General features: G+C 36.6%; 2 protein-coding genes and 1 long non-coding RNA gene across 7 annotated transcripts; 2 read left to right on the top strand and 1 right to left on the bottom strand.

Annotated features, from left to right (window-relative positions):
- Positions 1–6: 6 nt before the first annotated feature.
- On the bottom strand, positions 7–11,073 carry LOC121737251. The gene is made up of 3 exons (XR_006037112.1): positions 10,997–11,073; positions 6,648–6,654; positions 7–17 (listed from the first exon to the last, which is right to left on the bottom strand). It is a non-coding gene; the product is annotated as an uncharacterized LOC121737251 (long non-coding RNA).
- On the top strand, positions 1,418–17,090 carry LOC121737250 (DNA-directed RNA polymerases I, II, and III subunit RPABC1). 2 transcript variants are annotated; one of them, XM_042128867.1, is made up of 8 exons: positions 1,418–1,583; positions 1,708–1,796; positions 2,264–2,442; positions 2,770–2,932; positions 3,506–3,584; positions 8,781–8,861; positions 9,092–9,097; positions 17,079–17,090. In XM_042128867.1, the coding sequence occupies exons 1-6, from the start codon at positions 1,527–1,529 to the stop codon at positions 8,844–8,846; spliced, it is 633 nt and encodes a 210-aa protein (XP_041984801.1). In that variant the 5' UTR covers positions 1,418–1,526; the 3' UTR covers positions 8,847–8,861; positions 9,092–9,097; positions 17,079–17,090. The 2 variants fall into 2 exon arrangements, with proteins under 2 accessions (XP_041984801.1, XP_041984800.1); XM_042128866.1 differs by lacking the exons at positions 9,092–9,097; positions 17,079–17,090 and having other exon boundaries at positions 8,781–8,869.
- On the top strand, positions 6,532–8,032 carry LOC121737248. Of its 4 annotated transcripts, none has more exons than XM_042128863.1 (2): positions 6,532–6,641; positions 7,053–8,032. In XM_042128863.1, the coding sequence occupies exon 2, from the start codon at positions 7,069–7,071 to the stop codon at positions 7,840–7,842; it is 774 nt and encodes a 257-aa protein (XP_041984797.1). In that variant the 5' UTR covers positions 6,532–6,641; positions 7,053–7,068; the 3' UTR covers positions 7,843–8,032. The 4 variants fall into 4 exon arrangements, with proteins under 4 accessions (XP_041984797.1, XP_041984796.1, XP_041984798.1 ...); XM_042128862.1 differs by having other exon boundaries at positions 6,577–6,658; positions 7,060–8,032; XM_042128864.1 differs by having other exon boundaries at positions 6,581–6,658; positions 7,049–8,032.
- Positions 17,091–27,995: the final 10,905 nt, after the last annotated feature.

Genomic DNA, 27,995 nt, shown 5'->3' with positions numbered 1-27,995 from the left:
CAGATAATGTGACCCTTCTGATAAATAAAAATGACTGTTAAAAATGGCGTTTACGCTAAATACACCAACAATCACGAGCGGCCATTGCTTACGTAGTCGATGTTGAGGAAATACACTGCTCGTGATTGGTGGATTCAAGTGGTGTCCTATACAACTTAAATACACAATAATATTATTGGTTTGATTAAGTTCTTTTTTTAATTAAATTATGAAGACTAGATATTATATGTATGCAGTACACGAGTATGCGTAAATTTTATTTTTTATACCTGCATTATTATCTAGATTATTACTTGGAAGCGAAATTCAAAATCATTGTTATAGTAATTATTCACATACTATATATTTTTGTTATTATTTACATGTACTAAATCTTGTATATAGCGATTAAAAAAGTGTTACATAATAATATATAAATCGTGCACGACAAGAGTTGTAAAAATTATAATAATAATTATAATGATTAAATTTTTTCTTTATTGTGCCTTTTTTAAATGTTGTTTGTTATTTTTAATATTAAATTAAAATTTTGAGTTTTATAACTTAAAATTTTACATAGTAAATCGCAATATTAAGGGTTTAGCCAATAAAGTAATGTTTTACATATATTTAAAGACTCGTCAATATTTACCCGGTATTTTTAATTTATACCGGGTAAGAATGGGTATTTTTTAATTTTTACCTATTCCACCAATTTTTACCTACCCGATTTTTACCCACCTGCCCATCTTTAGGCCCAGGGGTCTTGTGCACGTTATAACGAATAAAATATATTCTAATGGTTAATATTCTACCAAATTGCCAATAACACACAACACAACAGCAACAACTTTTCGTTGTCTATGAACGTCAAAACTCAGCACTCATCAGCTGTGAAGTGTGAACTGCTTTTCTATTTTGAGAAGGCGAAGAGGGGAGTTTTGCTGGGTATACGAAAGAGTGACATTGTGTTTTTATATTATTATTTTCTTAAAATTGTGTTATTTCGGTTTTTAATGTGTAATGTTGGTAGAATATTTTTTATATTATATTATATTTTTTATATATTAACCATTAAATATTCGATGTCATGCACAAGTGTGGGCAAGTGATACAACTTCAAGAAACGTGCCATTTTGTGTTCCCTCCAAAACTCCATTGAAAGTTTTAATATAGGGTCTACTACTTTACTAAAACAACTGACTTGACTCGTTGACTTTACTGACCACTTTTTTAGACTTTCGACTTGACGATTATCTGGAAAAACTACTTTAAATTTTGTAAACTTTTCACGAAAAATTTCATTTTCCCGTCATATTTTACTTGACACTGGACATGGTTAAAAAGCCGAGCGCCATGTTATGAAAAAAAAAAGCGAAGAAGTAGTTGAAGAAGAAGAACACCATTAACCATAGATTACAGATTGCTGATAGAAGGAAACAAAATAACAAACACGGTGCAACTGTGCGCAAACATTTTATGAAATTAAAGTTTTTAGAACTCTTTTACAAATTAGATTAAATATTTTTCACTCATAAAATAGTAAAATGGATGATGATGCAGAAACATATAAGTTATGGCGCATTCGTAAAACAGTTATGCAGGTAATTATTTGCATTTGAGGTTATGCATTGGAAACTATTTAGTTTTCTGTATATTTTCAGTAATTAATTACCGTATTATGAATTAATCATACAATTATACACATATGAGCATTGTAATTTTTAGCTATGCCACGATCGAGGGTATTTGGTAACGCAAGATGAATTGGACCAAACTTTAGACCAGTTCAAGGAACAATTTGGGGATAAGCCAAGGTAAATACTTATTGTAATTTTAATATAGAAATAACTTATTTGTGTTTGGTGTAAATTTCAATTCAAGAAGCCTTGCTACTTAACTTTATAAACTTCTTACCTAAAAGCAACTTAGCAGTTTTAGAAATGTTCATATTAAAATGCTGTGTGCTGATTGTTTTATCTCCGCTCTTCATGTTCTTCTTCTTCTTCTTTTGGCGTAAGCCTCCCCATTTAGGAGTTGCCAGCGTCAGAGTTGAGGCGAAAAATATTAGATTGTGATAAATTCAAAATCTTGAAATTTTATTTGATGGATGTCCTAATGACAGGTGTATTTTTTTTAAACAAATTTTAACTAGACAAAGCCATCTGTTAAAGTTTGCTGTAGTTCAGGTTAATAAAACATTCTGAATAATAAAAAATATATTCAAACTAAATTACACTTTAACATAAGAAAGTGATAATATTTTTATGCTGTGTTTTTTCAGTGAGAAGCGGCCAGCTCGAAGTGATCTTATTGTATTGGTGGCCCACAATGATGATCCAACGGACCAAATGTTTGTTTTTTTTCCCGATGAAGCTAAAATCGGAATTAAGACCATTAAGACATATTGTACAAGAATGCAGGAAGAAAACATACACAGAGCCATTGTTGTTGTACAAGCAGGTAATATTCATATAGCATTATTCTTAATTTATTAGCAGGAATATTTTTTTACCTGTTATGTGATTTATCTCGGATAAGAGAAAAAAATTGTAGCAAGTTGCACCTGGACTAAACTTGGGATAAACAGGGAAAGGTGGATAGACAAAGGGCAAATGAGATTAACATAAAGAAGCAACAAACAAACATAAAAAAGGCTAGAATTAGAATTAAGGGGATTATTTACCATGTGCATGCATAGTCAAAGCATGAAAGTATTAAAGCTAATAACTAAGAAATGAGATAAAAAATGGTAAACCAATTCAATCTACTCTAACCATATTGTTGTAGGTATGACACCTTCTGCAAAACAATCCTTGGTCGACATGGCGCCAAAGTACATTTTGGAACAGTTCTTGGAGTCCGAATTACTCATCAATATAACAGAACATGAGTTGGTTCCTGAGCACATTGTACTCACCAATGATGAAAAGACGGAGTTGCTAACAAGATAGTATCCTTTTTATACTAAATACTACAAATAATAAAATAAAGGAAACGTAACTCCTGAATTTGGTTCCTTATCGCACTCTAAAATATGACAATAGCTACGAAAAACTAACACTCAAATTTATGAAATAAAGCTGTTGACAATAATTGTCACTTCTATAAATACACAAAATTGAGACCTGAATACATGCATAAAGTATTCGGGTCTCATTTTGTAGACTCGCAGAACAAATTTTTGACACAGTTGCTCTTCCTTAGTTTTTATTATTCATAGACCAAACACTATTAAATGATATAATTTTGAAATCTTAAAATCTTATCCATTTATCCAGATTTTATTATGTTTTCGGGGTTTAGTAAAAAAGTGGGTCTAAATCCTAAGTTCACCAATCACCGTTAAATTCTAGAAAACAAAAAAAAAACAATTTAAAAAATTTCATACTATAATAACTAGCTTCTATTAATTATTATACTATTAAGATTGTGTCTAAAACTGAAGTATAGATGTGTGTACTTATTACTAAGTCCACCACAAATTAATTATTTACTACAATAAATTCCTTATTGACTTAATCAGTAAACTAAAAGAAAACATGTTGATGAGAATTCAAGCTGGGGATCCAGTGGCCCGATATTTTGGTCTCAAACGAGGGCAGGTGAGTAATTTTGTATAACAATCTAGTTAAGTGACAGGATTTGTTATATCTGCAACGAACTGTGGTGCGGCTAGGCTCATGTACTGTTCAACAAGGCTTTATTTGAATGTGGCGAGAAAATGAACTAAACGCTTCTATCATTGAGATACTAATTACTATATAATAAAGGAGAGAGCCTTATATCGGTGTATAAGCGTCAAAAGCGTGTAATTTTATGTCCTACCTACTAGGACATAACAAAGGAGTCGGTCTGCACATTTCATGTAATAAAAGTTTTAATAAAGGTTTTTAGTGAACATTTTATACTAGATATTGTTGAGTTTTATTGTTCCGCTAAATAATAAACCATAAGAATGGCCAAAGAATGCCTCAAACACGTGGATTTAACATTAAATACGTAAGTTTTGAACAACGTTTTTTGGGCTTTTCAATCGGTATTTTTGTAAGCTAAAAAGATAATTTATAAGTTTAATAATCCCTTATTCGTGCTATTAGTGCTAAAAATGTCACATCATTTAATAATTTGACTACAAAAATTGCGTAGCTTTTTACGTTCTATGGATTCTCATTACTTGAACTACGAGTATTATAGTTTATCGATATCATGGACTAAATGACTTTCTTTTCTGGATTATAATGTGCTTCGAAATGATCGACAAATAGAAATATACAAGAAAATAAACGCACACTACTTGTATGAAAATAAGCACAAAATAGCCACGCGATGACGGGCTAAGATTACAATATAATACTTTATCTATGGCTTCTATCATACAAAAACGTCATCTTTGACATGTGTTTGACAGTTCTCATTTACCAGCTGCAGCGCTCCCGTCAATGTCACCCAAGTTAAAATAAAGCCTTGTCGAACTGTATGTGGCTTCTAGTGTTACTTGACATTATAATATTACATTACCTTGTAGTGTAGACTGTAGTATGAAATTGTTGCCATTTCCATTTATAGCCACATTCCCCAGATCCTTGCTTTACTATAGTCACAAATTGAAGCCTTAAGAGGATTCCACACCGCCATTTTTTCCATACAAACGTTGTCCCCTGTTTCCTCCCTGGATAATGCTAGTAGAGTTATAATTTTTTTCCTGAATATCTACGGCCACTAATACAATGTCCCTATGTTTTCTTTTTTTTTCATAATTTAATTATTAAATAAGATATGAACGTTCAAAAACCCAAAAAAATGGCCAGATTTTCCACTGTGTTCAAACGTCCAGAAAACAGATTTGGATAGATTATACAAAAAAAGCAAAACATAGGAACACAGCTCAAGCCTTTTTTTAATCTTTAATGAAAAAAGTACTTAAATCTGTTAAGTTTTGGAGAAGGAATCAGGGGACAACGAATTGTTGATTTTCTGGATTTTCTGCAGTTGTCTCTATCGCGTTCTGCGGTATAGGCTTGAGGTTAAGGGAGACAGCTATAGATATTACACGTTCTTTTTTTTCATTTCTCTAGCCGCTGTGGTATCCTCTTAAATACAATTTAAAATGTTACAAAATATAGTTACAGCTCGACAAGGCTTTAAATGAATGTGGCGAGAAAAGGAACTAACGCTTTTATCATACAAAAACGTCATTTTTGACAGTTCTCCTTTACCAGCAGTGCTCTCGCCCACGTTCATTTAAAGCCTTGGAGCACTTTAGTCCTTTTTAATGATGTTCCTTGGCAATCATAGATTTTCTATAATTGTAATTAATCATTTCGTAGTTCCAGAATCCAGTGTAAACGAAAATTTGATCTTGACAAAAAGTGTAGTCTGTCAAAAAAGTTAAGAAATTAAAAAGTGGCAACATCGTAGTTCATCCCTTTTTTCTTAGATTGATTTCTTCACTTTTTTGACAGACTACTGAGCTCATTTATTACAAACTACCCCAATGGCGGCAACCGCTATACCAAGCTTTAATAACACCTCGATCTATAATCACAACTGAATTTATTTTTATTAGGTACCTAATACCTATGATAATTAGATCGATTATGTCTTAAATTTGGTCCGTACCTATTATTCGTTTTCCTGAAGAAGGTGCGGGCAAGTGATACAAAGAGAATGAGGAGAATTTGGTTTTCCCGCCTTTTACTTGACACTGACAAATGACAATAGCTATTAGCTTTGGTCCTTATAAAGTTTTGAATCCGTCAGGGTTGCCAGATTGGGGGTTTTTTTCGCAATTCTGGGGAAAATTTTGACTCTAGGCGAAAATTTGGGGAAACAGTATCTTTGGGGAAATGTTTGGGGAAAATAAATACATTATGGGGATTTTTTGGGGTTAGCACTTCTAAAAAACATAACAAACAAATGAAACCAACGTCCTTTTCATTCGATTAACATCCTGACAAATTTGTTGTTTATTTGTTTTGGTTTGTTTGGTCGAGTGCGTAAAAGGCATGACAGACGTACGAACTTAAATTACGCGGGTTTTAAGTTCGCGAACTTACTCGGCTCGCGTCGGTGACACACGAGAATCGCTCACACTGGATTACCATGCCCCCAGGCTCGCGGCTCGCGGCTCTTTGCAGGCGATTAAGGCTGGTATAAATAGTCAGTACTCAAGATGCATCTCGGTCTCAAGACACGGTTCAGGCTCTGTGATTGGTTGGCTGTCAAAATTTGGAGTCTTGAGACCATATCTATATACCAACCTAACTCCTAAGATCGTCGAGCCATAGTCCGCGTACTTACACGCACGTCTGTCACCCCCTTAAAAAAATTGTCTCTTTGATCGAGCGAGCGACCATGTGTTGTGTATCTGTTTAACTGTCGAGTGATTGAAACTACTAGATCGAATAAAAGTAGTTTCAATTTTATATTCGCTTTTTTTTCTCTAATAAAGCGATTGGGGATTTTTTTGAAAACGTATCATTTTGGGGAAATATAAAAATCAGTTTGGGGGAAATCGTAAAATTGCATCTGGCAACCCTGGAATCCGTAGACAATTGCAAAATGGCGATTTGTAATAAAAATTAAAATATTATTTCATTTTAAGATGTAAGAACAATTTGTTATAATTTATAATAAATAGAGATTATAAATTCGATTTTCGTTACATAATATCTAGGTAAGATATTTCAGGATTTCGGTAGATTTGTTGCTAAGTGCATACAGAAAGTAAATATTGTGTGAAAGTGTTTTTGTTTCCATTCTAATCAATTCGGTTCTGAATAGAAACCATTTACCATTTCTTACAATTTATGACAACAAAGCGATTAAATTATTTTAAATTCAGTTAGAAAACAGTTATATTATGCGGTTGTCCTTTGATAAAGGTTTTCAAAACTGAATACCTATGTTTTGAAGTTTATTACTGCGTCCAAGATTAAAAAACTATTGAGTTTACTTTTACAGAATAAACATTTTTGTTACTCGCTGTATGTTATTCGAAACTTTAAAGTAAAAATCCTTAGAATTTTTGTTCCTGAAGAAATAAGGATTAAAAAGCTTATGCTAGATTCTTTCCAGTCTGACAAAATGAGTAGCGATGAGTCCACCTCCTCGGCAGAGGAATTTAGCTTCGAAAAAACCACTGTAAAAATTGAAGTGGAACCATTACATACAAATGATGAGATAACCTGGAAAGAGGACAGTCAGAGCACCGACACCAACAATACTGTGACACAAACAACAACCAATGTTAATGGCTCCCATTCAGAAACTATTGATGACTCAACATCCTCAGACGAAGAATTGAGCCAGATCTCGAAGTCGCAAAAAGCAAATGTTAAGGAGCCTGTAGCTAGAAACTCAATTTTACTTAGTCCGACCTTGCTGAAACGGCAATATAGCAAGCACTTCTCCTCAACTGAAAAAATCATTGCTCTCAATATTTATAAGTTTATTCAACAAAATAGCATTAATTACCCTGCTGTGAAAGATACTATAAAAGTGACAGCACAAATAATGGGGGGAGTGTCGGCTTCTACAATAGCGAACGTCTTGAGAGAGTATAAAAGAAATAGAGTACTTGCATCTCCTGATCGAAGCAAGGCAAGTGCAAATGCAGGAATTATAAAAAAGTTGGATGATTCCACATTATCAGCTATAAGTCGAAAAATTCAGACATCCTTTGATCCAAAAGATGTTCCTACTCTTAACGATGTTCTTAAAGTTGTAAATGATGATCCCGAATTGCCAACATTTTCCCGGACAACATTGTATAATCTGTTAAAAAAACTAAACTTTACCTGCTCAAATCTAAGGAGAGGGATCTTGAAAAAGGACATTGCAAAAATATCTCCATGTTGAAATAATAATTCAATTCATGACAGAAATAGGCAACTTACCCAAGAAATTTTACATATTATGTAAATTTGTAAAATATATTGATTTTATATGTAACGATTTTGACTTTTGAGTCAAGAGTCATAAGATCTATGTCGCTAAAATCTAATAAGAATAATGTAAGAAATGTGACTAGTTATTAAAGGTTTTATTTATTATTACTTTTATGTATTATAAATGATAAACTTTTTTTGTTCTTATTATTTATTCACTATTACCAATATAAGAGAGAAACTAATTATTATAGAAAATCTATGATTTCCGAAACATGTAAAACAATGTATTTAAATAATTTGGATGCATTACAGAAAGTCTTAATTTAGCGTGATATACTATATGCCCTTAGCTCTGGTACATGTGTTTTTAACTCGAGCATCAGTTAATAATAATTAAGTAATACAGTTTTATTTGATAAGTTTCATTTTTAACATAAGAGCCAGTCCACACGGCGCGTTGTATCGACGCAGCGCTGCCGTTGCGTTGTTTTACATACAAATCCAAGGTGTTCACACGGCGCGCTGCGTCGTCGCTACGCACACATGACGGGCAGCAGCACCCGAGACGAAGCGGGAGGGGCGTTGACGTTAAGACTCCTTCGTAATAAGTAATAACACTGCGATGGCGCGGGCGCAGAGCCCGTGTGGCAGGCTATGCGTCAAACGGCAGCGCTGCGTCGACGCAACGCGCTGTGGACTGGCTCTATAGGTCACTTACTGCCTCACTCATAGACATTTAATGATGATTAAACTTCAAATTAATGAATAATTTGACAGACAATTTATGGGGGCTTATGGCAAAATCTTCATTTAATTATAGTACATTAATTAATCAAGTATATAAACATAATAAGAAATAACAGTATTATTATTATGTTAATAATGAACGTAACAATTATTTTTCAGGTAGTTAAAATCATAAGATCTTCGGAGACGGCTGGAAGATACATTTCATACAGATTAGTTTGTTAAGGTAGAATTAAATATTTTCATATAACAAGACTTTATATTTACCGCCTTTAAATTTACTATATCGCATATTTTTATTTACTGAGAAACAAGCACAAGGATAGCCTGATGGCATGTGCACTGACAAGTGCTTTTCCTGTTGTTTTCGTTGTAGTCACTAGATGGCGTTAGTGGAGTGTTCTCTTAGGTCGGGTTGCACCAGAGGCGTGGTTAAAGTTAGTTATAGTCAAAGTTATGGTTATAGTTAAGGCTAACTTTAACTTTGACCACAGAATTTGACAGATGACAGCTGGTCCGACAAGGCTAGGAGAACTGTCAAAAATGGCGTTTTTGTATGATGACACCGTTAGTTTCTTTTTTTGCCACGTGCATCTAAAGCCTTGGTTAAATATGGCGTCCATTTTTTACTTTAACCAAGACTTTAACCAAAGATTTGACATTTTGCATTGTAATTATGTTAAAGTTACAGTTATAGTTAAAGTTAGTTGGTGCAACCCAACCTTAATTTCATTACAAATAGGTATCAGTCTCTTCTGTTCATTTTATTTAATTTCAAAATGAAACAAAACAAGAATAAAATATGACATGTTTTCTGACTCATACCTTGATAACAATGGACGGAGAATTCCTTCGGAGAAAAAGCTCACCACTTTTCAGTGTGATCAACATCCATAGATGATAGATGCCGAAGTATGATTTCTTTTAAACCACCCAACCGACCTTTAAAAATTGGAAAGTTAGATATTTAATGCCTTGTAGTAAAGGACATACTAAGGATAAGTAGATTTTTCCCACTGATAAATACTACGTACGTAGTACTTACAAGTCAGTGATTTTTCCACAAAAAATTTATGGTTCCCTCCTTAAATGGAATAAAATATTTGTAAAACGAAGTTACGGGCTGAACACGTACCTTGGATTCTTGAAGCATCCCTCGATCGTGGAAAAAGGAGACAATGGCTTTCTATTATCGCGGTCGCCGGTGTCCTTATGGGGGTTGAGAGGTTAAGGTTCGCGCACATTGTGACAATGCGCAACGGGGCGGGCCGCATTTTTCTTACAAGTTTTATGATCCATAGCGCACTTGGTCTTAAAACTTGTATAAAAAATGCGGTAATGGTAAGTATTTATCAAATGCCCAATACCCACGGAATTTATTAACTTACCAAGTTAAGGCGCAGCGTAGACGACAGATTATCCGTGACGCACTTTTTAGTCGGTGGAAAATAGAACCTATGCAATTATATGCAGTAACGCAGACGTGTGCGTTACTGCATAATATATTCTGTCGTCTACGCTGCGCCTAAATGATACCGAACTCGATAATTAACATTTTATGCGAAGCGCTCGAACTGCTCGCACCGAAAGTGAGAGGTGAGCTATGTTTTTTAACAACACTTTAAAGCCAATACCATATTGGAAGTATCGCTATTCGATTGCGACAGGAGTAGAAAAGTTGTCGGCTGCGACTGACCGCAGTTTTATTCTGATTTAAAATTGAAAGCAAACGAATGTGCCATTTTTGTTACTTAATTCATGGATATTTTTGTGTCAACATACAATATAGGTACATACCGCTGTCCGCGTTGACACAATAATAATCATGCAATAAATGGGGCAAAGAAGGTCCCGTTTTTTGTTTTTTTTTGTTCGTAACAATATACACCCTGGAGACAGACAGACGGATAGATAGCAAAGCGAAGACTTCCCGGGCCAAGGGTCTCTTTTAGGAACAGATTCCTGAAAATGACAAAGAAAATATGAATATGATCTGCATAACTATAATGAATATTATAATCTAATTAAAAACTTGTCAAGCGGGTCAAAAACGTTACCTTGCTGCAAGTAGAGTTTTTGTTTTTGAACTTCTGGAGGGTGATAAGTAGATTCCAGGTGATGCTGCAGCGTCAGATACAAGTGATTGTCATGGGGTAGACCCAGGGTTAAGGGCTATTTATTAAAGCTATTGCAATAAACCCAAACACAAAAAAATATTTGAACCCTTCTCATTGAGGTCATAAAATAAGCTCCATATTTTCCAGCAGAGAGGGAGCTGGCGATGATGAAATTATTGTAACTAAGAACTTTTGAATCTACTTTACCGAATTTTAAATCGACTTCGGTATTAATACTTTGGGGTACGTATATATTACAATTTTCACTGTGAAAGTAGCAGTGCTAAAAGAGTTAGTTTTGAGTTCCATGTTTCTATGGAAAATACGCCAATATCATAAATAATATAGTATTTCTTTATAACTATTTTATGGCATATTCATAATGTTGGCGTATTTTCCATGCACAAGTATATATTTATGCAATGAACTATACAGGGTGTAACAAAACTAAGTGATAATAATTTAGGGTGTGTACATGTTACTTGTAGAGAGTTCACTGTGAAAGTGGCAGCGCTGATTTTTTTTAACTTTTGTATGGGCGAGCGCCCCAGCGTAACGAGTTTCTCCATACAAAAGTGAAAAAATTTGGTCTTTTAGCGCTGCTACTTTCACAGTGAACTCTATACAAGGAACACATACACACCCTAAAGTATTATTACTTAGTTTTGTTACACTTTGTATAAGTATGGGTAATACTGTATTTTGTTATACATTGTCTAATGTATAACTCTATCTAATGTATTTTTTAGAGGAAATACATTTTTTATGTTTGCGTACAGTACAGAACAAACATCATATTTAAATACATAAACGAAATCTTTAATGAATTTTGTATTATAATAAAATGATGTATTAGGTCTAATACATAATTTTATTATAATACAAAATTCATTAAAGATTTTGTTTATCAAGTGGTGAACATGGCCTCTCTGCTAATCCTTAATCTGTTTGTCGAGTTTACCACGTGATCACATTATTTCTGAAAATATTAAAATCGATGATGGCTTGCTATGTAATTATGTACCTTTCGAGCGCCATCTATTGAGCTAGTTTGCCTCAAATTCTAAAACGTCTGTAGGCTACGGGAGGAGGAATTTAAAATAAAAATTTAGATGTACGAGTTAAGTCTCAGTATATTAACGGAAGACCACAAATAAGTACACTTCAGAAAAAACTAAAATAGACTCAAACCAAAATCCGCCGACAATTCTCTTTTATATCATACCACGAAAAAACTGTTGAATTTCGAGGCGTCGATTCGCCATAGACAAAACATAACTTCCTTTCTTTTTTTTACATTTCTAAAAGGTGCAGTACGGTGGCGGTCGCGTCGCCAACATTCCCCACCCCAGTGCTGGAACAGCGCTCCTAGCCCATAGGTACACGTGCGACGCGGGCCGCAGAGCGTCTTAGAATTCCAGCCCTAGTGCGAATGTCCACCACTCTGACGCGCTCATCTTTCCCTGGCATGACCGCCTCTACTGTTCCCCGCAACCAACAGAGAATTCGGGTCCACGATAAAATCCCCTACTTTCAGAGGTGTCTCTTCCTGGGTCCATTTGCTCCTAGGGATCAGCTGCGGCAGCATCTCCTTTACTCAGCGAGACCAAAACATATCGGCAAGGCGTTGCGCTATACGCCATTGCTTACGTAAGAATAAATCGGAGTTGTCGAACTCCCCTAACACCGGTAAATTTGACGACGAACCTAAAAGAAAATGATTAGGCGTGAGGGCCTCCTCCGACCCTGGCTCCACGCTCACATGCGTTAACGGACGACCGTTCACTATCTGTTCGACCTCAGCCATCAGTGTGAGTAGAACTTCCTCACGGGGGGTGCGCTCATTTAATATGACTTTAAGTGAACTTTTGACAGTTCGAATGAGGCGCTCCCATGCCCCACCCCAATGCGGACTGGAGGGAGGTATAAAGGTCCAGGTTGTGCCGTAATTAATCGCGGTCGACTGTAATGTGTTGGGACTTAAATTTTGAATAGATTTACGAATTTCGGTATCGGCGCCTCGCAAATTCGTACCGTTATCAGAATACAAGTGTAGCGGCCATCCTCGTCTAGCCGCCATCCTACGGAGAGCCATTATCAAAGAGTCCGTTGTTAAAGACGATACGATTTCAATATGAATGGCTCTGACAGTTAAACAAGTAAATAATACGCCGTATCGCTTTTCCCTTCTTCTACCGATTGCAATTTCGATAGGACCGAATAAATCGAGCCCGCAGTAACTAAACGGTCTTTGGTGATGCGCCAAGCGTGCCTCCGGAAGGTCACCCATTCTAGGTGGTTTGGGTTGCGCTTTCCTAATCCTCCAAAGCATGCATTCGATAGCTACACGCCTTACGGTCGGCCTAATATGCAGAATCCAATATTTTTGCTTCAAATCGTTGACTACTGTCTCATGGTTACCATGGGCAGCGCGAACATGAAAATGTTTGACAATAAGGCGCGCGACGTGGTGCCTGCCGTCGAGTATGACGGGATGTTTCACACTAACCGGGACGTCGCGTGCCGCGTCGATGCGGCCACCGGCGCGCAGGATTCCATGCTCGTCGAGAAACGGAGACAAGGTAAGTAACCTACTTTTCTTATTTACATAACTATTATTTTTCAGACTATGTACATCTTCGGGAAAACTCTGTAACTGCGCATATTTAACTAACAGCTGTTCAGCCTTAGACATTAAGTCACCGTCGATAGTACCGGTAAGCTTCTTACATTTAATATCTACAAACGAAAAAACTATACAAGTAGACCTAAGTAACCGTAGCCACGATGAGAAACGCAGCGGATCGGGCACAGCAGGTAGATTGTTTTCGACTATGTGGACTGTATTTACAAACTCTAGATCTACCTTATTGACCCTCGGTACCAAGAAATCTGCTGGCCATAACGACTCATCGCTATACAAAAAATTCGGGCCACGGAACCACTCGCTATCGACGTTAAAAACGGAAAAATCACAAGAATCTCTTGTGGCCAGATCTGCGACATTTAATTTGGTGGGTACATACCTCCACTCGTTAATACTAGTTAGTTCATCTATCTCCCCTAGACGATGTGCAATAAAAGCTTTATAACAGCGCGCGTCGTCCCGAATCCAATGTAGAACCGTACTAGAATCACACCATAAATATCTATTTACAGGTTTCATAGTGTGCTCCTTTCCCATAGTGTCGGCGAGCCGAGCCGCGAGAAGCGCAGCTTGTAGTTCCAAGCGTGGCACCGACGTAAGTTTTAAGGGAGCCACTCGACACTTACTGGCAATAAACGCAACGGCTCGAAGGACCAGCCTTTGTAGGCTACGGGAGGAGGAATTTAAAATCTAGATGTACGAGTTAAGTCACAGTATATTAACGGAAGACCACAAATAAGTACACTTCAGAAAAAACTAAAATAGACTCAAAACAAAATCCGCCGACAATTCTCTTTTATATCATACCACGAAAAAACAGTTGAATTTCGAGGCGTCGCTTCGCCATAGACAAAACATAACTTCCTTTCTTTTTTACATTTCTAAAAGGTGCAGTACGGTGGCGGTCGCGTCGCCAACAACGTCAGTGGCCTATAATCCCGCCTTAAGCTTCCAAAATTTGTACATAGATTGTTTCAAGCATACACTTTAATTTGCCCACAGCTTAAATGAAATATATTTATGGGTTTTAAATTACGTGACTAAAACCATTTTGTCGCTTACGCCCTGAAAATGTTCGTTTCTGTTCCGTTACCTAATTTATACACGAAGGCAGTTGTGGGCAACATCTCCTCATCTTAACATCTTTCTTGGGCCATACGAATAACAAAACAAATGAAGGTCTGGTAGACCGTCAGAACTGGATACCTCCTAAAGTAACTGCGACCGAAACTCCATAGTTGCTGGTCATTCTTACCTCTATAATTATAGGGGTCATAAGGAATTTTTCAGCTTTTATAAAATGACGAAAGTCTTTTATAAAATGACGAAAGTCTTTCGTTGGCTCTATAATTAATGATGGTAAATCACGGGCGTATATATAGCTTTGATAAGGGGGGGGTCCCTAACGTAAAAAAACGGCCAAGTGCGAGTTGGACTCGCCCATAAAGGGTTCTGCACCAGCCCTGAATACCTACTCTGCCTACGGACACGCTCCACAGTATAATAATTATTATAATAGTACCTATTGTTAATAGAAAAAGAATATATGTACCTCGTTACGTCTGTGCAGCCGTGGTACCTCGCCGATGAAAATCGCTGGGTACATAATATTGTCGATTGGACAAGTAAGATGGATAGTGATGGGGGGGGGGGGGGGCGGACCCCCAGGACCCCCCCCCCCCTAATATACGCCCATGTGGTAAATTATAATTTAATTAAGTTGTCAAATTCATTTCAACGTAGCTAGGGGTCTACCATGACCCCAGTTAGTTTTAAACTAAAATATTGAAAGTAAATCTATTCCGTGCACTTTCTATTTCCATCAGTTAACTTATATAATTGAGTTTTAGATGGATTCGAGTTATGTTTATGTTAATGAAGCATCTGTAACGGAGTTTCCGGGTCAGTCGTAGATGAGTGGAATAAATACCTAGTTTACTGTGCCTAGCCTAATGTGAACCATAAATTGTTACTGAGGAATTTAAATACTCCGTTTCGATAAATTTTGATGTAAATAGAAATAAAAATTGACCCAACAAATGTTGTCATTTTACCTACTTCTTTGTTAGTTGATCGCATTGTTAATTTGTTAAGGGCGGATTCGACCAAACTGGAGTAAATTTTTACTCGAGTATAAGTGTCTAAAAACACTAGGCCGAAGTTACGCGGCGTAAATTCCGCATGATTACGTCCGCAATGTCAAACGCATACAATATACGGATGGAACGCGACGGAATAGAGTGTCATCGGTAATTTAAAATACATTGCGGGCGTAAATTTACGGCGTAAATTCCGCATGATTACCATGCGGAATTTACGCCGTAAACTTCGGCCTATTGTGTTTAGACACTTACTGTTTCCTATAGAAAACTGGTTTTTCGTTTTTTCATTAGGGTTCCGTACCCAAAGGGTAAAAACGGGGCCCTATTACTAAGACTTCGTTGTCTGTCCGTCTGTCTGTCCATCTGTCTGTCCGTCTGTCTGTCCGTCTATGCATCTACGCGTCGCGTTCCGGTCTGAATCAACCCTAAGTCAAACGCTGGACAATAAACGTTAGAGCCTGTCCACACTGCGTTGCGTCGACACAGCGCTACCGTTTGACGCATAGCCGGCCACACGGGAGCTGCGTCATCGCAGCGTTATTGTCTTGACGTAAACACTCCCGCTTCGTCTCGGGGGCTGCTGTCCGTCATGTGTGCGTTGCGCGCTGCTGCCACAGTCCACGACGCAGTGCGCTGTGTGAACACCAGTAGCTCTACCACGAGTTTAAGGCTCAATTCACACCGGAATGGCAGTAGCTCTACTATGAGTTAAGCTATAGTTTTTATCGATACTCGATACCGACTACGTAAATATTTAGTACTAGCTCTTGCCCGCGACTTCGTCCGCGTCAGCAAAATGTGATAAAAAAAGAAAATGAAAAAGAGAGAAATTTTCCCCTTCTTTACCCAAATAGTAAAAATGGGATCTTGTTAAGTAGTTGATCTGATAACTTTTTATGAACCTAAATTTGTAGATAAAAACGCCAATACTGTAGGTATAGAAAATCTTAAGGATAACGAATAGATAAGAGTAAAATTATTATTTTTAAATAAACAAAAATTTAAACCGACTTCCAAGGTAAAGACAATAGTAATTTTCTTAAATGAACTAAAAAGTATTAATTAATAATTCATATTCTGTACCTACTCAGTATTTCTGTTCTCAATCTTCATAATTTGAAGTCGGTACCAGTCATATAAGTTGCAGTTAGATTTTGTCATAGAACTGGCGATTAGGTTAGCTGGTAGTTGGTACCGACTTCAAAATAATGAAGACTGAGAACAGAAATACTGAGTACAGAATATGAATTATTTAATACTTTTTAGTTCATTTAACCTACATCTACAAAAAAGTGGTAAATTGCACATAGAAATTGTTGACGCGTCTATGTGTGTCCCAAAAAATATCCAGGAGTTCCCTTTATATCCCACGAATTTCAGTATCAGATCACCACTTTCGAAAGCATTGTACCAAATTTAGGTAAATCAAATCAAATCAAAAATATTTTTATTCGGAGTAATTTTTTTACAAAAACTTTACCGAACGTCGATACTACGGTGCCTACCACCGGTTCGGGAACTAACCCGGCGAGAAGAATCGGCGTAAGAAACTCGCACGGGGCCATCTTTTACTAAAAAGATGGAAAATTACAATTTAAAACATATACAGTACAACACGGTCACATTAACCTGACGCACCACTGGAATGTATATGCAAGCTTCGTAATGACGTCATCACATATATATATATATATATATATATATATATAAACAGTAAACACTAAATAGCAACAAAAGAGTTTTGAAAATCAGTCAACAAACGGTGGAACAATAATATCAAATGCAAGATTTTTGATAATAATGGGATGATTCATGGCATAATTATAGCTGTTATGATGATGATTAGTATTATTGACATAATAATAATATGCTTTAAGTTGTTGAAACAACGCCAAAATTGCCGAACATTTATTTATAAGGATTCAAGAGTTCTGTACAGCACCTTCGGAACCAGGGTGTACTTTGGCGCAAATTATTATTAGGGTTCCGTACCCAAAGGGTAAAAACGGAATCCTATTACTGAGACTTCGATGTCTGTCCGTCTGTCCGTCTATCTCCAGGCTGTAACTCAAGAACAGTAATAGCTAGAGAGTTGAAATTTTCACAGATTATGTATATCTGCTGCCGCTATAAAAACAAATACTAAAAATAAAATAAATTTAATATTTAAGGGGGGCTCCGATACAACAAACGTGATTTTTTAAACATTTTTTGCTCGTTATTAATGATGACAACAGCCACCTGAAATGTTCATAAAATACTCGGTTTTATTTGTGCTTTAATATTTCATAATAAAATTTATAATTAAGGGGGGCTCCCATACAAAAACACTATTTTTTTTCTTGTTTTGCTCTAAAGAGGTACGGAACCCTTCGTGCGCGAGTCTGACTCGCACTTGGCCGATTAGTTTTTGGTAGTTTAAGCTTAAAATCCTTCAGAAAAACGTTAAATCACTATATGTTTCCATATAAATTTTAAGGAGTCCTGTCGATTTCTCATGGATTGCATCATCAGATCATCACTTTTGTGATCATGTTACCAAATTCGGGCTACATCTCATACAACAACAAACGAATTTTGGAAATCGGTCTACAAACGATGGAGATGTCCGCGAACCAATATAAAAAAGTGAAATATATCCTCCTCCTTTTCTGAAGCCAGTTAAAAAGTAGCCTAAGCTATGCCTTACTACATCTGCAGGGCAATCGCGTTATTTTTAAACACTTCAATTCAGGTTCACATTTGCTTTGGTTGTGGTTCACTTACGGTTTGGTTCCGCTGCGTCTGAACAAATTTCAGTATCGTGCTAATATTCCAACCGTAACTCAAACTTAGATGGAACTCGAACGAAGCACAACGTTTGACCTTTAGTCAGACATTGCAGCGGACCAATCAGCGCCCTTCTGATTTAATTTTGATTGGCTTAAATATGAACAAATTTTTTCCGATGCGTTAATTGGGCAATTGACAAATTGTTTATTTACATTATGGAGGGTAGATGGCTCCATAATTTACTTATGGATGAATATTATGACACGAGTGAAGTTGTTATGAAATATGAATGTTACTTGGAGTTTTTTTAATTTACGTAGGTGAATTCTTAATATTGTTTTACTTAGGCTGGTTTTATAGTAGAGCGTTTCGCAGCGCCGTTGGAGCGCGCGCGTTCGAAGCTGTAACAAACGTATGGACGAACGGCGCTGCTCAAGCGCGCGACTTTAAAACGCTACTACTACCCCCATACATCTTCGAACGCGCGGCGCTCCAACGGCGCTGCCGAAACGCTTAACTATAAAACCAGCCTTAGATATTTTACAAACGCCATACTCAAGTGTTGAATAGTGACTTGTGACAAAAGTTTTTTGTGGGGCGGAAAACATTTACGTAAAGAAGTAATGTCAAAATTCAATTCACTTTTTAACAAACTCAAATAGTCCGTAGTGTTATTTTACAGCTTTGAAGTAAAACATAAGCTTATATTATAATTAGATTATAGCTTATGTTATATTTTTCCATTCATTTTTGTCAATTTAACACACCGAAATAATGAAACGTTCCATAAACGTGCGAGTAGAAGTAGCATTGTATCAACTTTTTGTTTTGACAGCGCTTGCGCTTGGGCTGAGGTTCAGTAACGTCTCAACTAGCTGTCAAAACGTTAGCGCGATACCGAATCGTACCAAAAGTCTATCAACATCCGAGTTTTATTTGCGCTTCAGTTGAAAAAATTTAGCGCGATTGCCCTGCAGCTATTTGCCAAAAAAAGTCCCGTCAAAATCGCTCCAGCCATTTCAGAGATTAGCCGGAACAAACAGACAGACAGACATACAGACAAAAATTGTAAAAAATGTTGTTTTGGTGTATGTACCCTATATACATTAATATTATTATGCATCTAGTAAAAAACGGTTCTTTCAATATTACAAACAGACATTCCAATGTTATTTATATGTATAGATGGAAAATTTTACAGCGCCTCTAGCGGTCACTTGCGGAATTAAAATCGCCATACTATATATATTTTTTTATTTTTTTTTTATGAAATAAGGGGGCAAACGAGCAAACGGGTCACCTGATGGAAAGCAACTTCCATCGCCCATGGACACTCGCAGCATCAGAAGAGCTGCAAGTGCGTTGCCGACCTTTTAAGAGGGAATAGGGTAAATGGGAGGGTAGGGAAGGGAAGGGAAGGGAATAGTTGAGGGTAGGGAAGGGAATAGGGTAGGGGTTAGGGGATTGGGCCTCCGGTAAACTCACTCACTCGGCGAAACACAGCACAAGCGCTGTTTCACGCCGGTTTTCTGTGAGAACGTGGTATTTATCCGGTCGAGCCGGCCCATTCGTGCCGAAGCATGGCTCTCCCACGTATATATTTTACGTATATATTTACGTAGTCGGTATCGAGTATCGATAAATAATATAGCTTGAGGGCTCAATACACACCGGAATGGCAGAGGCGAGGCGAGCAGTTTCAGTGTCATATGATTTTAAACTTTATATATTCATTATTGTAATACGTAGTATCGCTTGATAAATCTACGGCCGCCCGTGGACGCTAGTGGCCGCTCGTGGCCTCTTGCGCTAGAGGCGCTGTAAAATTTGCCATACGTAGTCGGTATCGAGTATCGATAAAAACTATACTTAGCTTTAAACTCATGGTAGAGCTACTGCTCGTCGCTCGACGCAACGCCGACGCAATGGAGCAATGTGGCTTCTAGGTCCTACAAATTACAATCATAAATTATTTCATGTGTAAACAATATGAAAATGATGTTAATAGACATTTCATGAGTGTTTAGCAACTATAGTACTATATCAATGGAAATATTCAAGCCTATATTTGGTTATAGTACGGGAGCCGTGAACAATTTTTTTTATTACTATCAAGCAAATTTTTTGTGAGAAGCTTCATTTTGATAAGACGAGCTACATTTTTATTTGCGAAAAATCTCGAAAGTAGGTAGTAGCTAACAGAGATAGAAAGGATTTCATACTTTGAATTGATGGTCCTTAAATATGGACTGTTTTATTTGTAGGACAAATTTATGTCACTCTAAATTATATGACTATTGTCTATTAATCTATCAATATACTTACAAAAATCAGCTCGTTAGGGTTCCGTTATAGGGTTCTGTAATTAACAACTTGGTTGACTACCGAACCCTAAAACGGAACCCTAACAAGCAGATTTTTGTGTATTGATAGGTTAATAGGTAGGTATATTATTTAAGAATAACATTGTCCTACAAATAGAACCATCCATACTTTAGGACCATCAAGTCAAAGTATGAAATCCTTTCTATTTCTGTTAGCTACCACTTTCAAGATTTTTTGCAGATAAAAATGTTATTTGTCTTATCAAAATGAAGCTACTCACAAAAAATTATCTTGATAGTAATAAAAAAAAAATGTTCTAGGGCTCCCGTACTATTGCTCGCGTGTTAACAACATTATTGTAATACTTACTTAATTGAGCAAAACACTATCGTCCATTTGCGTTACGAAGGTACTCATGCAAACAATGTCAAAAAGAAGTAAAGAAGAAGAAAATAAAGAAAAGCCTATCACCTATGGCTTTGTTACTAAACTACAACCGACGCCTTGTTAAAACAGTAGTTTAGACGCTATATTTAGGGGATACAAATACTGTCACACTCCCTTTTGGCTTCGCCGTAGTCGGTTAAAAAGACGTTATTACTATATTTAAACCCTAGTCTAGAATCCAGTAATGTTCAGTGTCCAAAACCGTAATCTATAATCTATGTCTCGATATCGGCTATCTCGTGGCCCGTATAGCTATCAGAGCGGACGAGACGTGATCGGGCTTTATGCTTTACTTTCTCACTCATTATGTTGTCTATTATTTTAAAAATAAGTAATATGCTATTGGCGAGATTCGGGATCACAGGGTACTAAACAGCGTTGCCAGATTTTTTTGTGCCACGTCGGGACTTTGGGATTTTTTGAGTGATAATAGCGGGATTCTTTCGTCAAAATTGGGACATACTTAGTAAAAAAACGTATAAAATCAAAAGTTTTCGAATTTTTGTCTCTTTATTTGACTTAAAATTACGTTTACGTGACAGTAAAAACTAAAGGTAGCCATAGAAATCCACCCTCTCTATCTCCCACACTCTTATCTTCATTACGCACCTTTTTTAACCGTTTTCCAAAAAACGAGGAGGTTATAATATATTCGGCTGTGTTTTTTTTTTTATTTATTTTTTCTCTCAGCACTGCACGTACGTTCATACGTTGGAGTTATTCCCGAAAAGCGGGACTGAGCCTGTCCCCGGGACATTTAATTTTGATTTAAAAATCGGGACGTCCCGCCAAAATCGGGACGTCTGGCAACGCTGGTACTAAGGCATTCCATAGTTTCAGTGCCGGTTTTAGCATTACCAGCGCTCTGGGCGAGATTTCTTCAGTGCTCAAAGTTCTGTTAGTGCTAAATTGGGTTTCTGTGGTTTCTTTGCCTTCTGCGCGCCTTAAGGTCCGGCGCCCTGGGCGGTCGCCAAGCATGACGTTATATGGTTACAAGTTGAAGTATGACGTTAGGGTAATGCGGATGCGGCCCGCCCTGCCCTCGTCATAACGTGTGCGTAGTAGTGCAACAAGTTAGGCGACCTAGATTCAGTCTTTAGTTTAATTGGTTATAATTGTTATTACTTATTAATAATTACCATCGCGTTTAGACGTCAAATATTTTATATTTACACTTAGTATGACTGACATATTGCACTGTTGATTGTGGTTTTATTGCCAAAATTGGTAATTATTAATTATATTTTAAAAGGGATGTCCGAAACCTATAAATCACATTTTTAAAACATAGTCGCTTGCGTGTACATACGGGCTCCTTTTATATCTACGACACATATTATACACACTTTAATAGTTTTTTCGTAAACCGATCCATGGATACCGTACCCTTAGATAAAAAGTGACCTAGGTCCAGCCCATTTAGCATGACCACAGTAGAAATATGCGAAAGAATAGAAACACTGTGGAGATAAACTAAAGGTGCCTACCGTTCTGATCTTTACCGCGACTAACCGCGACTGACTTTATAGTAGCATTTTATTTGAATTTTTAGACTATAGTGTATATGTAATAAAGTGGCATTTAGTTGTATTTTTAATGTACCGCGACCGACCTAATGGAGAATGTTACTAGGTATGCCAAATTGCTTGAAATTTTGTCACAGTAAATCCTGTGTGTATACAAATACACTAGTTTTTGTTGCAGTCAAAAATACCTAGTAGTTTTGATTATATAGGCATTCAAAGTTTCGAAAAATATCGAGTCCCGCTAATAGTCCCGCGACCGCTTGTGACGTCATAGCACAATTCTGCCGCGCGGGCCCCATACAATAAACGTGATTTTTTGCTCTATCTCAACAACGGCAACAGGTAGGCACTTGAAAAAAAAACAAAGAAAGATGTTCCCATCAGTAACTTTATAATATGTACGGGACATTTCATCCTTATAAAATGCTTAGTGAGTATCAAAAAGAATAGAAAAGATACCTAATTATTATGATTGTAAGATTTACCAATTACAACACGTTGCTATAAAATTCTATCAGTCGATTTAAGATAAGATTTCACTAGGCAATTTAATAATTATCATTAAAAACCGATTAGGGTTGCCTAAACTTAAACTTTAATTGAATCGGTAATGCACTACACTTTCTCTATGTTGAGGCCAAAAGTTACCATGTTAAAGGTATATTTTGCATGTCTATTATACATTGAAGCTTCCATAATATAATGAACGCGGAAGTGTATTTTAACTGCTGAAGAAATGTAATATATTTTGCTAAGCAAATTAAGTATCAAAGTGTCCCGATATCGTTCGTTATCCATACATTTTTCCCGGATAAAAACTATCCATAAGAGTTATGGGTGAAGCCAAACGAGCGTAATTTTGTGAGTCGTGAGTCGCAGAATTTCTGCCGCGTAAATATCTTTTCATACAAATCAGGAATCATAAAATTACGCTCGTGCGAATCAAACAGGACTTTCTGCCAGCCGAAATTCTGCGACTCACAAGTTACAACTCACAAATTACGCTCGTTTGGCTTCACCCTAAGTGTCCTTTACCGGGACTCGAGGTATCTCTATACAAAATTTAATCAAAATCGGTTCAGTTTTTTAAGCGGGAGGAGGTGACAGTCTGACACACTTTCGCATAATATTAGTATGGATTACAAAGAGAAAAAAACGTCGATCGTTACATTCATATAGTAATTAACACAAAATAAAAAAACACATAATATAGCCATTATCATATCCTAATTGAAGACTAATTAAACTTTCAATTCATTTAGCATAAACAATATAAATGCAAATTATACCATAGAACTCAAATTTCAATATTCGCATAAAAGTAAATAGATATTCTGTTTTTAATTTGTTTTATAATATTTATAGGTGTCTTGACAGATGGATTATTTATATCGAAAATATTTATGTATTAAATAACAATTATTTTTTAAGGTTGTTCGTCCTCCTAAAACTGCAGAACGGCAGAACCGAAGTGGGTAATTTGAGTATTGAAATATGAGTGAAGGGAAGGTTTTTATTAGAGGGAAGTTATACGAAAACCACCGGTTCATAGTTTAAAATGAAAATCTGTTAATTAACTTAATATGCGAAAATTAAAGTGTTACGTCCAATCCACTGAATGCATAGAGGTGGGCATGGAGATTGGACTTTGGAGATACTCGAAAAAAGACAGCTTATAGTTTTTATCCCAAAAAAATGAACGGTTCTGATATTTACGAGTAGTACACGCTGGAAACCTTTCACAGCCAAAGAACTACTGGTTTTAAGTAAATAACAACTATGCCACAGTTGAAGACATGAGTGGAAGTGGGTAACTAACATTTTACAACATAAGAACAACTACTCATTTTTTCCCTTATAATTTGAATAAATCTTATAACTTACCTACTTTATCATCTAGCTAATGTATCTAGCTATACATAGAACCCATATTTTTTTGATTTCAAAACATCTTCCCCGTTCTAAAGCCCACATATTTTATGAAAAAAAATATTGAAAAATTTTAGTTACCCACTTCATCTACTTATGTCTTCAATTATGCTACAGTAAAGATCTTTACTATGCCTTCGGGTGCCTTACTTCACAGTCCACGACAGTCAAGCTTTATGTTAGGCTTGCAAAATACAAAGTGTACGAAAGTATGACGTCACGTCCTTTCGTAGTTTGTACGCATCTGGAGAGAACTTTGTTCGATAGGTATATTAAATATTGCGTTTATGAAAGCGGTTTCATAACAAAAGTTGCTTTTAATTGCATACGTTTTTGAATGATATACAAATATTAAGAAATTTAATTGAAAAAAAATTCGACTTGAATATCCAACTTTGAAGGCGCATAACAAAAAAATTCAAATGCTATCAAACTGAAATTTTGGGAACACTTATTTTTTACCGTGGTTTCTTTATTTTATTAACAAAATTTGCTAATCTTTGACCTTGTCATCATCCCTATTACCTTAAATACTTATTACGTACTTGAATACTTTATTATAAAGTACGGGTGGCAACCCTAGTCATGACACATAACTGCCGAATCGATTTTGATGTGTAATTAAGATACTAAGGGCCTGTTTCACCACTTCCTAATAAAGCGCAGGAGAGGATATCCACAACTTATTTAACAGATTCCCCATATTTTATCTGTCAAGTTAAGTTGTAGTCTATCTACAAAAAAGACGGCAGTAATTTAGTGCGAAAAGCGCTGAACCGATATTGCTGTTTGGTATGAAGATACGTTAAGGGCCTGTATTCCCAGAAACGAAATTTCCATACTATGTCCAAATAAGAGGTAACTTTGGGATTTTTTTCTATCGAGTGAAGTTCATGATATTGTGTAATGGAATATAAATTCCACTGTGTTAGATCCTTAACTAACACACATTTTTTTTTTCAGAATTTAAATTACTATATTTTTGTGTCTACTGTCACTTTTAAATCTTGAAAATCGTCCGTTTCTGGGAATACAGGGCCTTAAGTCACAGGAAAGGAAATAGGATACTTTTCATCCCGAAAAAATATACCGTTCCCGCGCGATATACGAAGTTTGACGCAACAGAGTTGCGGGCGTCATCTAGTACCAGATAAAGAGTAGCAGATCTTACCCTTTGCCCCAGACGTTTTCTTTATCGCTTATTTATAGAATCGCCGATCAAAATGTATGAAATTGACATTACAAGAGTCGACCGTCAACTTCATAATTATATATTTTTTAAAATGGGCAAAAGGCCCACCACACATTCCCACCATTGCTACCCCTGTATCGCCAGGATCAACAGTGGTAATCAACCACCAAAACCTGAAGAAAACCTGAGATCATATCAAAGATATGATCTCAGGGGTGCCCGATGGACAAGCTAAATCTGTATTGGGACCCGCAACGAAATTAATCAGAAGAAAGGTAGGAGAAGTAGGGGATATCCCATTTTCCTCCCCAAGCAAAGCGGTAGACACCCAAATTTTAAGTAACATTAATGTCCGAACAAAGGGGGAAGCAACACGATAAAAACATTAAATTATAGTATGGCTTCTACATAAAAATGACCTTTATTTATAATGGCAAACTCTATTTCATATTATCGAACGCTTATGCCAATTCCATACATTTTGATGGGCGATTCTATAAATGAGCGAAAAGTCTTGGCTAAAGGCTCTTGTGTATTCGCTGTATAAATAAGGAAGCCTATATAAAAAGACTACCTGTGCCAGGCGTTAAGTGTAGTTGAACTCTATCATGGTTGAGTAGCAACAATGCCTATTCATGACCCATTAACTATTAAATAATGTTCGCCGATAAATCTACACGTAATATGCAACAGGTTTTTATAATTGGTTCGATGACCTAACACATAAAAACAGCGGGCTAGAGTTCTATTATAGTTCTTAGAGCTATGTATAATGTAGTCCTCTTAAAAGGCCGTCAACGTACCAGCAACTCCTCTGATGTTGCTAGTGTCCTTGGGCAACGGTGGTTGTTTCCCATCAGGTGACCCGTTTGCTCTTTTGCCACCTAATTTTACAAAAAAAGTAATACAATAATAATAATTACTGCTTATATTTTAATACCTATTCAGGGCCCCCGTAAGGGCTACCGGCGCCTGTGTGCAAAAAAAGGATTTTTGCGCCTCTTTAGCTTTAGGCAAATTTTTTTGGGTCCTTGGTTTTGGCGCCCCTAATTATGGCGATTTGGCGCCCCTAGAGGATGGCGCCCGTGTGCATTGCACACATTGCACATATGGTAGCGGGGGCCCTGTACCTACTACATCAAGAATTAATGTATTCAAGGAAAGAAATACATTGTATTGTCATTTCCCCTACACAATTGCGTCTTTCCGGTTGATTGCATCATATGGTAATTAGTTGTTAGTTACTACTGAAACTACACAATAGATACTATCTTACGCTAATAATTTATATCTACAGGGTGTAACAAAAACAAGTGATAATACTTTAGGGTGTGTACGTGTTCCTGGTAGAGAGTTCACTGTGAAAGTAGCAGCGCTGAAAGACCAAATTTTTTTTTCACTTTTGTATGGGGAAACTCGTGACGCTCGGGCCCTTGTCCATACAAAAGTGAAAAAAAATGTTCGTCTTTCAGAGCTGCTACTTTCACAGTGAACTCTCTACAAGGAACACGTACACACCCTAAAGTATTATCACTAGTTTTTGTTACACACTGTATATTCTTATCTATATAATTTTATAAAGCGCAACAGTTTGTTTGTTTGTTTGAACGCGCTAATCTCAGGAACTACTGATCCGATTTGAAAAATTATTTCAGTGTTAGATAGCCCTTTTATCAAAGAAGGCTATAGGCTATATTTTATTACGCTAAGACTAATAGGAGCGAAGAAGTAGAGAAAAATGTAGAAAAATACTGGGGAGATTATTTGAAAGGCTTATCTCACGAACTACTGGAGTATTTTTTCTGTTATTTGGCACAGATAAGGTGAAGACCACATGAAGGGCCATAGGCCATTTTTAGTGGACTAATTAATTGTCTGTGAAATACCTAATTTACGCGGGCGAAGCCGCGCGGAACGTCTAGTCATACTAATTACTAATATAACAAATGCGAAAATGTCTGTCTGTTACCTCTTCACCTCTTTTGATTAAATGTTTTATGGATCTACTTCTACTTTTGTGACTTGCTGTTTTCTATATTGTTGTTCATAAACGAGTGAGCACACTGAGACGGGCGTGCCTGGGCTCATCGCAGAAATCCGCCTCCATACAATTCGTATGGAAGCGGAAATCCGCTGCGCCCCGACACAGTGTGCGATACGCGCATCCGCTTCCATACAAATTGTATGGAGACGGATTTTTGCGATGAGCCCCGGCACGCTCAGCCCCGGCACGGCCCGTCTCAGTGTGCTCACTCCTTAAGTTACATAACTTGTAATTATATCTGTGAACCCGGATTGATGTCCGTGACGTCACCTG

Source organism: Aricia agestis, chromosome 20 (assembly GCF_905147365.1).
Source record: "Aricia agestis chromosome 20, ilAriAges1.1, whole genome shotgun sequence".
Lineage (NCBI taxonomy): Eukaryota > Metazoa > Arthropoda > Insecta > Lepidoptera > Lycaenidae > Aricia > Aricia agestis.
Note: the sequence above shows the minus strand (reverse complement) of the source record. Positions and strands in the feature narration are given on the sequence as shown.